The 15093-nt window shown below is 36.4% G+C and overlaps 1 protein-coding gene across 1 annotated transcript in view; it reads left to right on the top strand.

Annotated features, from left to right (window-relative positions):
- Positions 1-15093, top strand: part of myo1d (myosin 1D) — a 73764-nt gene that overhangs the window by 23646 nt on the left and 35025 nt on the right. Inside the window, exons 3-11 of the mRNA XM_053511618.1 lie at positions 616-709; positions 2059-2224; positions 4315-4368; positions 4775-4870; positions 7406-7522; positions 7658-7861; positions 8975-9120; positions 9225-9339; positions 10090-10260. Coding sequence (XP_053367593.1) covers positions 616-709; positions 2059-2224; positions 4315-4368; positions 4775-4870; positions 7406-7522; positions 7658-7861; positions 8975-9120; positions 9225-9339; positions 10090-10260 — 1163 coding nt within the window. The remainder of the gene's footprint in view (positions 1-615; positions 710-2058; positions 2225-4314; positions 4369-4774; positions 4871-7405; positions 7523-7657; positions 7862-8974; positions 9121-9224; positions 9340-10089; positions 10261-15093) is intronic.

The following is a 15093-nucleotide window of genomic DNA, read 5'->3' as shown; positions in this document are numbered from 1 at the left end:
CTGTTTTCTTGGGAGCAGAGTCCATGATGTATGTATGCTTGTATGATGGCATTATGGAGTGATTAGAGCTATGGTTAGAGCAGAATTACTCAGCGCTGGTGTAGTACTGGCTCCTCACCAACAACAAAATGATGTCCCTCAAAATCCAAAACGCACGCAGAGCAGATTGGATTCCTTCATAAACTGTCCTTTTGTGTGACTCAGAGTGTTTGTGGGTCTTCCACAGAACTGTCTCAGTGATTCATTTGTACATATTTATTTTTGGTTGTGGAAAGTTTTCTGAGGTGGGACGCATATCTCAGGGGATACGAAGGAGCAGCTTTAAATAACACATTGTTTATATAAAACACTGATAAAACACTGATGATTCAGAGTAACCACAGTTTGTGACTGCATTGCAAAAATATTTGAGCTATTTAGTGTCATCTAGTGGTCAGAGGAGGTATTGGATTGTTTAGTTTTGCAATTAAGCATTATCATATGAGTCATGACTTGAATATTCTGTGAATGCTGGGCAATGCCTCTAATGCATAAGTGAATTAAAGTGTTTGCTCATTCCACAGAGTCTACTAATCAAATGTTTGGATCTTCTGTGGTGCTATTCTCAATTTGCAGGGGAGAGTGGAGCCGGAAAAACAGAAGCCAGTAAATACATAATGCAATATATTGCTGCTATTACAAATCCTAGCCAAAGAGCAGAGGTGGAGAGGTGAGTTACTCATTTTGCCATATCTCTAGTTTATGGTGTAATAGCTTTTAATAATAGCAACTAAATTTACTACAAGGTCCAAAAAAAGCAGGTATTTAATAAATAATGCTATCATACTGATTTCAAGTTCAAGTAGGCTTTATGGTCACTTCAACCATATACAGTTAGTGCACAGTGAAACGAAACAACGTTCCTCCAGGACCAAGGTGCTACATGCAACATAAAATTCTAAAATTCTACATCTAAACATAAAATTACAACATAAATTAACAAAAAACTAAACTAGCCCACTAAAAGGCCTAGTTAGCTGGCTAGCAGAGACAAGACATATTGACCTAACATAAATTACAGAATAAATTAACAGAAACTAACTAACTAAGGAAGATTATCTACAGGGTTTTTTACAGACGAGAGAATACATGTGTGAATTATTAGCAGATAAGGAAATGCATCATTATGACAGCATTATTATGTAATAATAATTTATTTGTGGACATGCATCTATTTGTAGGTACTGCATTAACAATAATCTAAGCACTACTACATTAGCTGTTTTGGAGGAGGATTAGTCTCAGATTGAATCTTTTGAAGTGAAAAATGTTGCTCAAGCTCAGAAGTAAATAATACATTAGCTTTGGCCTAAAAAAAGGGGTTTTCATGGAAGTGAAAAATAGAACACAGTGAAAATATGCCTAGGCTAAAAAAAAACAGGGCAAAATGCTGTACCAAGCACTAGTTTTACTCAAATGTATAATTTAAGTTTAGTTTCTGTACAGTTTGAGAATGGTGGATTGGGCGCATGAATATTCTGATAACTCTACTGTTATTATATGTGTATATGTGGTTATAATATAAGTAGGTTTGCACTACAAAGTCAGTTTAAAAAAAAGATCAGGTTTTCGACTAGTACATGAGCCTTGCTTTTACATTTATAATAAAGTTTGACGACACAGGATTCACCCAGGCCTTAGTTGAAATTTCCAGGTGGATGTTTCCTGTGTGTGTTTTAAGGTGGAGTTCATACAGGTCATGGCGGTGATATGTAGACTGTGGTTTGACCCATAAAGCTTATAGCAGAGCACATTTTCCACCCCGAACAGCACTCACTGTACTCATTTTCACTGTGCTCCATTATTTGGAACAGCACTTGAATATGATAGTGATATTTCAGGCATATACGGTCCTGGACACATGGGTACCTGTCCATAGTGGCTAAGACTAGGATGTAGCCAACAGTCAGATCTTTTAGCCCATACTGAAACAACTGTGGCCCAGTGAGTGGTTAAGTAATCCACAAGAGACTAATAAAAGCTGCAGAATTTTTTTTAAAACTTTGTGTGTTTTTGCAGAGTAAAAAACATGCTGCTGAAATCCAACTGTGTCCTGGAGGCTTTTGGAAACGCCAAGACCAACCGCAACGATAACTCTAGCCGCTTTGGAAAATACATGGATATCAACTTTGACTTTAAAGGAGACCCCATTGGTGGCCATATCAATAATTACCTGCTAGAGAAGGTAAGGAAAATTATAATTGTTAAAGCAGAAAAGGCCAAGAAATGGTTTAGACTTTTTTTTTTAGAAGTTATATCAACTTTAATAACTGTAATATACCGTTATACAGTATACTCACTGATTATTTTCATTAGAAACACCTGTAGCCCAGCTTACCCATAACATTATTCAGTCATCCAATAATGTGGCAGCTGTTCAATGCATAAAATCATGCAAAGAGAGCTTCACATCCAGCGGCAAAATAGGGGGAAAAGTGGATAGGAATGGATCGCATTGGGTTCCACTGCTTTGAAAAGGGAAGTAGACAAAGCAGACAAAAGCTACAAAAGCACATTGAATTGGAGACCGGTCAGCCAAAAGCAGAAATCTGAGGCCACAGTGGGCACGGGATCACAGTAAATGGACAGGAAGATTGGCCCATCTTCAGTTGTCCAGTACTGGTGAACCTGTGCCCGCTGTAGCCTCAGATTTCTGCTTTAGGCTGACTGGACTCCAACCCAATGGGCTTTTGTCTGTTCAACGTGTGATGTGTTATACGTTCCGAGATTCTTTTTAGCTTAGCACTTTTGTAAAGAACAGTAATTTGAGTTATTAAAGCCTCCATTTAAGCTCGATGCAGCCTAGCCATTCTCCTCTGACCCTTTTCTCTGTTGTAGCAAGGTGTTTCCACCCACAGAACTGCTGCTTACTGTATAGTTTTTGTTTTTGCACAGTTTTATATAAACTCTAGAGATTTCTGTGCATAAAGATCAAGAGAGTTTAAAAAAAGCTCATGTTCACTGAGATCACAAACAACCATGCCACAGTTTGGTTCACTGAGATCACATTTTCGAGTATTGATTTCGAATACTGATATGATATGTTTGCCAAATATGAAAGTTGTGCTAAAACTCAGATTTTATGCAGCACCCTGCTGCAACGTGAATTCACATGATTGTAACTAAACAGCTGCGTGGTCAAAAGGCTTGTTAGTAAGGTTAATTGGGGGGAAAAGGGGTCAGGGGGCCAGGCAGTGTAATTATTTCCCAAATATTTCCTCAAGGCAATTAAGCCACATGTTTGTTGGGATTCAGGCACCTGCCACATCAGATTTAATTTCATTACTATCGCCGTTTAACCAAATCAGATGTGCAAGTGGGAGAATTTGGCAAACACCTTGGTGTAATGTATGGTGATAACAGTTATGATTGGAATCAATTTGGTTTTGAATTATGAGATTTGAAAGTAGTTAAGCTGATATTCTGTCAGATATTTAATAATTTTCTACCATCAAGAACCAAGAATACTTAAATGTGACAGACAGGAAACACACTAAATATTAAAGACATAAGAAATCAGTGTTTTTATGTTATTGTGTTAATATTTAAAATAACCATCTTATATTAAGGGGCCATCACACTCCAACAAAGTTCCCAAGGCATCCTAAAAATATCAAGATATTATTGATAAATATTGCATTTATAGAGATCATCCTAAACATCACCATAAACATCCTAGACATGTTCCTGTCAGGTTTTCCATGTGTCAGTGCCAGGGCCTTATTGTGAGCTTACTATGTTGTCATTGTGCATGGTGGATGGGTGTAAATAGAGCTTTTCTGCACCGGTGTGAGGAGTTTAATCTTTTATTTTGATAAAGATGCGATGATAACCTGCTGCATGTGCACGGTAAACATTGTAAGCACTAGGAGAACGTCTTATGCTTATAACATGGTGTCTTGTACAGTGTGGAATTGTCGTAACACAAATCTGAAAAGGTAGCAAAAACGTAGCAAAACGCAGTGACATCCGAATGACATCTGAGTCAGAACGCCAGCCAATCCCATCTGCACCATGCTTGTAGTATGTCAGTGAAGTCCTTATAAGGTGTTTAGATTTAGGTGGCTTTTAACTGGGTGAAAACCTTCATTGCCACAGGTACATCTTTGCTAAGTTATTCCACCTTCTTGCTTACACCTTTTTCTTACCAGACTTTTTTTCTGTGCAGCTCCATGTCAAGCAAGACAAGGGAGTCATCATTTTAATCATGATCTTGTTGGGTAATTCATATTTTTATTATATGTATTTCATGTCAGCCAAACCTTTTGCTCCTAGTCTAGAGTGATCTTCCAGCAAGAAGGGGAAAGAAGTTTTCATTCCTTTTACCAGGTAAGTCATGAGCCGTTAAAAAAAAACAAAAAAAAAACGAATAGGGTTGTTTTTGTCTTTGTAGAAGGGGATGGGATGACTCACTCTAGCCAGATGCTACCAAACGTATATTTATAATTCCAAAGTCATGATCTACTAAAAATAACCCATTACTCTGTCTTACGCTACCATAAGGAAATTACTGTTTTCTCATGAATGAAATGCTGTTTTTGAAGTGTTTACAAGCTTGCACAAGCTTTCCATACAATACTTAGTTATTACATAGTATCCTGAACAATAAAAGGTGAGGAAAGTGTTTCCATTTGTCATAGTGGACAAATTTGTGAAAGGTTCCAAGAAATGAGCACAAACAGAAGCATACTTTGTCATCTTGGTGTTTGACCTCTGTGTTCTTTACTTGCTCCAGCTGGTGAAAGGAGCTCCTGAGACTCTGCTGCGATCCCTGCACATCCAGAAAGACCCAATAGCGTATAATTACATTAAAGTTGGAGGACATATAAAGGTATTGCAATGCATATTTCCCAGGTTAATCAAGTGTCTTAATTTTTATTATTTTTTTTAAATATTTTTGTAGCTTTAAACAATCAGTGTTCAAACTGTTTTTATGTGTCATAGTTATTACATGACGGTTAAGCCTTTCATGGCTCTCTCAAGATGAGTATGTACTGTAGTAGAATAACAGGAGGTGGCTCAGCTGTCTCCACATGAGCGTTTAATGGGAGAGAACAAAAACAAATTTATGGCAACAAACAATCTGACATCATGGAACATATTGGGTTGTGTGGTTAAAAGAGCTGTGGCACACACTGAGGTGGTTTTAAACTTTTATTTTTATTTCTAAATAGGAACACTTTTGGGTCAAGCTTCCCTCTGTATCCAAAAGGATTGTGGTTTCCAGGGTTATTTCCTGTTGAAAATAAACTCCAGACTGCAGGAAACATTAGCCACCAGAGGAACAGAACAATTAGAAAGTCTAGAGTTGTTGTTCTCTGAGACATGGGGAGATGGGGAAATTAGTTTCTACATCAGCGATTCTCTGTCTTTAATTGTGGTGCTATAAATGTGCTATAAATGTAACACATCAGTTATATATCATGTAAATCAGTTTCTTAGCACAAAAGCAGCACTGTAAGTAACAGGATAAATACACAGTTCTTAAGGCGGAATTTTGTATCGCAAAACACATTTTACAATAGAAAATAAAGTAAATTCAAATTATCTGTTCCAGTCACTCAAAATATTACAGATATCACCAATTTCCAATACTATACAGTAATTACATTTTTACATGTAAAAACAGTCAACACATTTAGAAAAGACATGTAAAAAAAATAATAATAATAAATTGTAATGTAATAAAATGTCAGAAATACCAAAAATGCTTCTCATGCAGAGGCAAATTTCCTGCTAAATTTTATTTCTTAAAAATTTGCAAGGTGGGTCGTTTGTATGTGAGATACCACTGTATGCTCTGTTACACGGGGGGGAAAAAACAAAAACTTAATATTTAATGTTAAAAACACCTACACTCTAAAATTTCAGCTATTGTTTGGTTATTTCCCTAAAATGATATTCAGTAACTATTGCTACAATGGCTACAGTACAATTAATAGAAAGCAAGTTTAATTAGAAAAAAAAACTTCTGTATAAGAGAGTGTTGTACAGTATATGTTGCATGCCTTTTTTCATGAGTTTTGGTTTTGGGTTTTGTTAGTTTTTTTTAAACATCTTAAAATAAGAGTAATTACTTTTTTATATAAAATAATAATGGAAAAATTCAAGTTGTCTCTACCTGGCACACTAGAAATCGAGGTTTTATGTGCTGCACATGGAAACGTTTTTCTTTTTTATTATCATCATTTAAAATTGCTCATCTAACATTACTCTGCTTCTTTTTAAAAATCACATAATACACATTGGCACAATCAGTACTATCAACAATATTTATTGTACTCGTCTGGCCTCGCACACCTGAGCCATTTAAACTGGTCTGTTACTTAAGCTTTATCATTAATCTAAAATGAATAAAAACAAGCAAAGGAGAATTACCGGGGACTCGTATTTATTATTTAATGCCAAAAGTGTTTTGAATGTCTATTTGGCATATATGCATAGAATTTCGACATAAAAAATAAAGAGTAGATATACATACAGTATGTATAACTGAGAAATGTTTGGTCTATTCTGTTGTACATGTTTAATTATTGATTCTGTACATTACATTGATTCTTGATTGAGGTCATTATATATAATACATACTGTAGTACCAGACACACATTCTAATTCCATGATATTTTCTACATTCTAGAACAATACTGGAGATTTCAAAACTATAAAATGATACATATAAAATAAGGTTATTAAGTAAAGACACCAACCGCTGCCGTCGCCCTTGGCTTGCTCATCAGGGTCAATCTGATCATTATAACCTATAAACATTTTTACTTGCTCCTACGATTATTGCTTTACATAATCTTTAATTTTGTGAAGCTGCTTTGAGACAGTGACCACTGTTAAAAGCGCTATATAAATAAAATTGAATTTAAATTAAACACATTATTTTAAGACATTTTATTTTTTGATTTTTGTTCTGGAATAGTTCTTACAAGAACAGTATTGCTAAGTGCATTTGCAAAAGCATCAATATGAAACTGAATGCTGTCTCTGGAAACAAGACCAAACCTAAGATTTACTCATCCTTAGTAGTTATTACCCTCAAAGATCACCAATTTATAGCACCTCAAATTTGAGCTGTTATGAAGGTTTTACAGAGCAAACGTAGCAGATACATCTAAATATCAACTCTTCAAATAAGATTATTGCATAATTTTGATGTCTATAGCATTGTTTTACAACGTAGAAGGAAATAGAAATCAGGCAAAAACGCCAAAACGTTTGATGTAGCAAGGCATTACATAGAGTATTAAAGGGAGTTTTAACTCTTATAACAGGTGTTTTATCATTCTGCACATACTGGTCCTGTACAGGTGTGATTTGTGATTTGCGCCTTCATCCATTTTTTGTGCTACTTTTGTAGTCCTCCATCAATGACAGTGCGGATTTCAAAGCTGTAGCAGATGCAATGAAATTGATAGGATTCACCACTGATGAGCTCCAGACTGTCTACAAGATCCTTGCTACTATCCTGCACCTGGTACTCATGTTATTTAAAGTCTTGAATAAACATAAGCCTTTGTTATTTTCACACCCAAATGTTCAGGAACAAGTTAATCCTGTTAAATATGGTGCTTTCTTATTGCTGGATATTATGTTTGTTTTTTCCTCATAGGGCAACTTGAAGTTTGGAAGTGATGGTGATGTGACTTTGATTGAGAACTCAAAGTTAGTTGCCGTGATTGGGAATCTGCTGTCAACTAAAGAGGAGAACGTGGAAAAGGCACTGCTTTACCGCACTGTGTCAACCGGTCGTGATGTCATTGACAAGCAACACACAGACAAAGAGGCCAGTTACGGCCGGGACGCTCTGGCCAAGGTACAGCCAAACCTGCTTTAACCATCTTCCTCAGGGAGCAACCTGATTGATGGATTGGTTGAGTTTATCGTTTACCAATGGGTTTATTTTGTAGCTCAGTTGTTATATATACTTAAATTAGCCACCACAAGTGTGTTTATGCAATGTGTTTCAGAATTTGTAAGCAAAATGCAGTTTTAAGTAACTGTAAAATTAACTATAGCACATGCATTCATTTACATTTAATGAGTCTTTTATTGGCGTAGAGACCTATTTAGCATTTTGTCACAGGTCTTTGTGGCTTAATAGTGACATTTATACGATAAGTTGCATAAATATGTAAAATTTATATTATAAGCATATAACTTAAGTTTTACTTAAGTCTATTAATATGTCTTGAACACATTTACACTTTCTATATGCTGTGAACATTAAATCATAATGTTAATTAGAAGAAAAATTTAAATATGTGGTCTTGGCATATTATAAAATAAACTGCAGTGTAAAACTACAGTGTCAACTGCTCTAGCCCATCATGCTTCTTGAGTACCTCTTAGATACATTTAGATACTTGAGTACCTTTTAGATACATATAATAACTTTAATAGATTAATTTTCTATTGGTAAAATGCTTGTTTTAACGGACACACTGAACAATGAACAGTTTAATCAACGCAAATTTTGTACACATTCCCACTTGTAAAGCAGTCTCTAAAACCAAACTGTTTGGTCTAAAAACTTCAAAATAAACACCCTGATGATTATTATTTTTAGAAATTCATGTATAACTTCAGGGTTTATCGCACCTCCTGTACTACAATTGCCTAATTTTTCCTTTTAACACTTTCACAAAGTCTATGTGAATACTGACTACCTGCTTGTACCGAGGATACCTAATTACGCATTTGCACAATGCATGCTGGGAATTGTAGTAAAGAAGATAGAAACAGAAGCATATTACCAGAATCATGAATTTTTAAAAATTCCAAATGATACAGTACTGTGCCAGAGAATATTATGAATAAGTTCCTACTAAACCTGTGAGTTTTATATGTTATATATATCATATTAAGAATTAAGAATTAATGATTACATTGACCAATCTAGTTTTGACCTTTGTTGTGTTCCACCCAGGCCATTTATGAGCGCCTCTTCTGCTGGATTGTGGGAAGAATTAATGACGTTATTGAAGTAAAGAACTATGATGCCAAGATCCATGGGAAGAACACAGTGATTGGTGTGCTAGACATCTATGGCTTTGAGATCTTTCAAAACAACAGGTGTGTGTTATAACTATAATCTCCACATAATGACTTTGACTTTTCTGATATAATGCTGCTTCTGACATTTTTCTTTCTATTTCTTTGTTATTTACATTCTCCAGTTTTGAGCAGTTCTGTATAAATTACTGCAATGAAAAACTTCAGCAGCTCTTCATCCAGCTGGTGCTCAAGCAAGAGCAGGAGGAGTACCTGCGAGAGGGCATTCCATGGAAACATGTATGGCTGTGACTAATTATATCTTACATTTGTGTATAATGCGATTGTATAAGGGGTGTTTATGTGAAACTGGACTTGTGATGAAATTTCCCCCCGAATGAGCGTGTAAAAGAAACTGACATTTTCGAAAGACTTCCAGCACAGTATGATGATGAAATTCTTAGCCTCAGTAAAACATTTGAATGATGCAAATATATTAAATAAGATTGTATGTTTGTAAGTGTCAATCCTGGCCAAGGTGGCATTCAGCGAGTGGAACACCTGATCGTTTAAAATCAATGGATAACTTGTCACCAACTCGCGGAAGAGACGCATCTGTTTGTGGAAACTGTACACACACAATCATTCATGAACATTACAGGAACTCGCCTAGGAGTTATTGCTACGTTTCCTGTGCAATCCTGACCTCACAATAAGAGATTTCCACATGTTTGGGATATTAAAGGAGTTCATGGGAGATGAGCGTTTCATACATGAAGAAGGTAGTCTGATCATAGCTTTGGCGTACAATCAGAGTTTAAGTTTTCAGCTTTTATGGTATCCAAGCAGTAGCGAAACACTGTAATAAGTACATTAGTGTAGCAGGGGATTATATTGAGTATTAAAGGGAGTTTTAACTCTTATAACAGGTGTTCTGTCATTCTGCACAATAAAAAATATTTGTTTTACTTCAACACCCTTTGTATAAGTTTGCTAAGATTGTATGATGACATTATAAATTTATACCTTGTCTCTGTATTTTTTGGACAGATTGAGTACTTCAATAATCAGATCATTGTGGACCTAGTGGAGCAGCAGCATAAGGGGATCTTTGCCGTGTTGGACGAGGCATGTATGAATGTTGGGAAGGTGACTGATGAGGTGTTCCTGCAAGCGCTCAACAGCAAGCTGGCCAAGCATGCCCATTACACCAGCCGCAAGGTATGGCTTAGGATAGAACTAGTTTCTAGATTCATCACACAGGGATTTAGTTTCGAATCAAGGAAATCTTGACAAAAGCGTTTTTATATGCAAAAGCGTTCACTTTATCACAGTTATAAGCTACAGTGCCCTCACAAGCCATTTTTCCCTCATCTGCGTTACTAAGCACGTCAACTTATTGAGTAATAGAAAATGTACAATTAAAATTTTGGAGATGTTTTAATGTCTAATCCCTGGTTAAACATACTTTGTTCTGTCCATGGCAGTACAGTATGTTACCCTGAATGGACAGAAGAGGGCATCAGTGATCATTGGAAGACCCCCTTGTATCTGGCTCTATATTGAGCTCTGGGTGATGTCACTGCCAACCAATGGGATCTATTGAGACTGCAGTCTCACGGCCTTGGAAAGGATTTTACAGAAAAACAGAGATAGAGATTCAGATTTACTTGGCTCTAAATAGTAAAACTAGAACACTGTAGAAATTAGTTTTTAGTTACATGTAGGATTGACCAGTTCTGATGCCGGTTTTGGTTGACAAAGTTCATCCATGTTTGCAGTGATGTCTGTCTGCAAGTAGAATTGGAACATGACCATGCTGTTATACTATTAAAATTATGTATATATATATATATATATATATATATATATATATAAACCTAGCTGTGTGTTGAGCAACTGGCCAAGACTACTCATTTTTAATGCAGAGGATTACTACCCACTGTAGAAGTGCCTACTGCAGCTACATCAATCAAGAGAGAGGAAGTGATTCACTTCTTCCGGTGATGTGTATGCATGTGGGTGTTGGATGTAAAGATTGCATATTTTATTTAAATACATTCATTGTTAAAATTGTCACTTCATCTCCTCCAAGACCAATAGAGTGGTGTTTGTAAAAAGTGAAAAAACAGACCTGCTGATAAACGTACTCTGATACTGACATTAAGACCATATCACACTACCCTTTTTTTCATTCTTGCCTCACATACCGTGTAATTTTATGTGTTTAATTTCCTTAAACTGTTCATGATTTAACCCTGGCATAATTAAAGGACACTCCTTAAAAGGCTACAGTCAAATCTATAGAGGATTTGATTTTTTTCCCCCTTCTTGTTTTGCTCATTACATTTTCTTTGCAGTCTGCCTCCTACAGGACAATCACATACTTCACTGGTTCTAAATGTGCTAAGGCATTGCACACTGGATGATTTTAGGCCTTTCTATTAAAGCACTGATTTTTTTTTCCATTAATTGGAAAATGTGTGCGCTCAGGGAATGAAATCAAGAGAAGAAAGTGAGCAAGGGAAAGGTACATCACAGATGCTTAGTCTATGCCTTTGAGTGTGTGTACATTTAAGAGAATTCACACTGTTTTAACCTGCATTATCTGTAGCCTGGAGCACTACTTAAATGCCTCCTCCTTGCTTTTAAAGCTTTTTTTTTTGCTGGTCGTCCTATTTTCATAATAGCAAGTGAAACCACTTTTAATGGCCTTTTTACGACTGTCAAGAGGTATTGTGGTATCCTCATTTGTTTTCATGAAAAATCATCAGGGAAAGCCTATTACCAGGAAGTTCCTATTTAATATGAGTTAAGACATACATACTGACATGCACCTTGCTCACAGCACCGATAATTACAGTATATGTGTTGTGCTTTTGGGAATCTTTAGTCAACAAGCTTTCAAATATGTAAAAACCTGTCAAGTATTTTAGAAATATACTAACTTACTTAATATACTTACTTATATATTATCACTAACTGCAATGACACTAATAGGAAAGATTTGTAGTTGCATAAGTGATAATATCTGAACTCTCTGACAGATGCTGTGAGTGTAAGAGGTTAGAACCTCAACAAAGAAACTCCTACTGCTTAAAACTGTGTGGGCATTCCTTTTCTTAGAACGATTGTCCGTGTCAGCTTCCTGGCAACCTAAGCAATTTGTCAACAGAGGTGGAATTAATTAACATAGAATCATATTGCAAGTGACGCTGCTACGAGACTGAAGTGCTGCGGTTACCACAGTAACCACTCTCTAAAAATACTTTACAGGATCTTATTAAGAAAATTGAAATACCAGCAGGTATAGATTTTTTTTTTTATTGTGCGACTTTTTAAATAATACAATTACACGCTGGCCACTCCATCAGGTACACCTTGTCAGTACTTGGTTGGTCCTCGTTTTTGTCTACTTAATTCCTCGTGGCATAGGTTCAACTATTGGCTCCCTGTTGACATGATAGCATCAGGCAGTTGCTGCAGATTTCTCGGCCGCACATCCATGATGCGACTTTCACGTTCCACCACAAATTGGTTTAAAATTTGGTGACTGAGGAGGTCATTCGAGTGCAGTGAAGTCATTGTCAAGGTCAAGAAACCAGTTTAAGATGATTTTAGCTTTGTGACATGGTGTGTTATCCTGTGGTCATGGACCACACGGATGGACATGTTTAGCAACAATACGCAGGTAGGCTGTAGCTAATGTGTAAATAATGCTGAATTTCTTTTGCTGCTGTAGCCCGATATGTTGTGCATTTAGAAATTCTGTCTGCCCATTCTCCTCTTCATCCCGTGTTCAAAGTCACATTTCAGAGGTGTGATTTATACCTGATTTCAATATAGTCCAATCTATTTCTGACTTGTTGAAACTGTGTTTATGCTAGTGATATTGTACCGTAGGCACTAAGCATGCGAACTGTATGTAATGTTAAATACATTAGATATGTACTCGGTCACAATAGCCTGTTTTTCTAATCCTTATTGAGCTGAAATACAGTACTCTGTTTTTTTTTCTTTTAAAAATGTTCACCATGTTCTCAGTGTCTCCCACAGTCTTACTCTGACCCTCCACATTAGCTTTGATCATCCCAGATGTGCGTTATTTTAATGCCTTGCTTCCCAGCAGCTCTTAATTATAGTGATTTGCTGACACAGACGTTCACGCAAGGATTCTATATTTGCGGAAAGGTGGGTGGGCATCAGTCCTCCCATGCGTTTCCATGTTGCTCTGTTCTTTTTTCCTTTCCCTGAGGACATGGTGAGTGAAGGTGCAGGCGTGTGACAGGGTCTACCGTTGCAGATGGCTGGATGGAAGCGAGAGCATGCTCATTAACTCACAAAGCTTTAATTAGACAGGGCAGCCCAGTGAAGCCCATTAGTGGCTGATTTCTGAGCTGCATTGGGTATGATAGAGCCACCAGAGAACCACTTATTAAACCACTAAATCATGGGAAAATAGTATTGCTGTTTACTATGTGGGGTGTGAAAACATATGCTTTCACTGTGTTGCAGAACATGATTTTAATGACTCTTTGCAACAGATTTTTAATGTTTGTTCTATGGAACTAGACACATGGATGTGCTAATGTGTCTTTGTGTTTTGGGGAAAGATTTACCATCTGTAAAAACATCTTACTTCATTAATCACACATTTTGAGGATTAATGGGTTTTTTAATTATAAATTTAGAGAGCGGTTCAAAATGTAGTAGCCACTTAGTACACGTTTTTAATGTCTAATAGGTTAAGGATTTTTTTGCCCAGTTTTATTATGGCTTTCCTGATTTGTGTATTTACATAATAATGCCAAAAAAAGATAAGTGAGTGATAACTGCTGTGTATTCAAACAAATGTTTTTATGGAAAGGACGTTCAGACACTAAATGGGTTGGGTAAGTGTATGTAGGAGCTAGTCATATTATCCTTGTTATTTTTAACAGTAAAAATGTCTGCTACACTAACTGTACTGGCCTCTGCTGGTGGATCTAGTAATGCATTTACAGGTGAACCTCTTTCACCATGTTCCTATCCATATACCTACTTCCATCCAGAGTCACATTAATTTATCTTTTAAAGATCTTGTATTGATAATGGAAGAGTCAAAGTCCTATGTAAAAGCCTTCCCCAGCACATCCCATTCAGTCTCAAAGGGGTTAAGTTACTGTATGGACTCTGTGATGGACAATTCATATGTGAAAATAATCATTGGAAGACCCCCTTGTATCTGGCTCTATACTGATCTCACTGCCAACCAATGGGATCTATTGAGACTGCAGTCTCACAGCAATGGAAAGGATTTTACAGAAAAACATAAATGATGTCTTAGTCTCCCTGAACCACTCTTTCACAATTTTAGCTCGATAAATCCTGGCATCGTCACCTTGGAATATGCCTGTGTCATCAGGGAAGGAAAAAAATCCATGCTCTAATGACCTCATCTGCAGAAGTAACCCCACATCATAATACTGCTCCCTTCAGGATTATAGGATATGAACTAGGTCATTAAAGGTAAATCTGGACTTATTGGACCACAGGATCTTTTTTCTTTTTTTTTAATTCTTATGCTCCTGAATTGAGGCCTTTTTTTCCATTTTTTTCCAGCCTCACTGATAAGTGATTTTCTTAAAGCTGCACAGCTGTTTAGTCCCAGTCCCTTGAGTTCTCTTCACATTGTGCATGTGGAAATCCTCTTATATTTGCTATTAAACATAGTGAGTTCGACTGTTGTTTTGTTTTTGATTTGATTTCACCAAATGTTTAATTAAATATCCTTAGTTGTTTTCTTTGCTTGATGCAGACCAATACTTTGACCCTTCTGAAACCGAGAAACATTTTTGCCATGCCCAGGGGATATGTCTTCTGACATATTAATCATTTAATAATTATCCAATGAATTGATCTTATTTATTTGCTTTGTTAAATCCAGGTGGTGATGGGGCAGTGTACATGGATAGTTATTACTTGTGGTTTTAGAGTATTTCCCTGCCACTGTAGCCTTGCTCATTAGTGATGATATTAAATGAAATATATGAATTTCTTTAAAGCTGCTTTGTG

Source organism: Clarias gariepinus, chromosome 14, assembly GCF_024256425.1.
Source record: "Clarias gariepinus isolate MV-2021 ecotype Netherlands chromosome 14, CGAR_prim_01v2, whole genome shotgun sequence".
Lineage (NCBI taxonomy): Eukaryota > Metazoa > Chordata > Actinopteri > Siluriformes > Clariidae > Clarias > Clarias gariepinus.
Note: the sequence above shows the minus strand (reverse complement) of the source record. Positions and strands in the feature narration are given on the sequence as shown.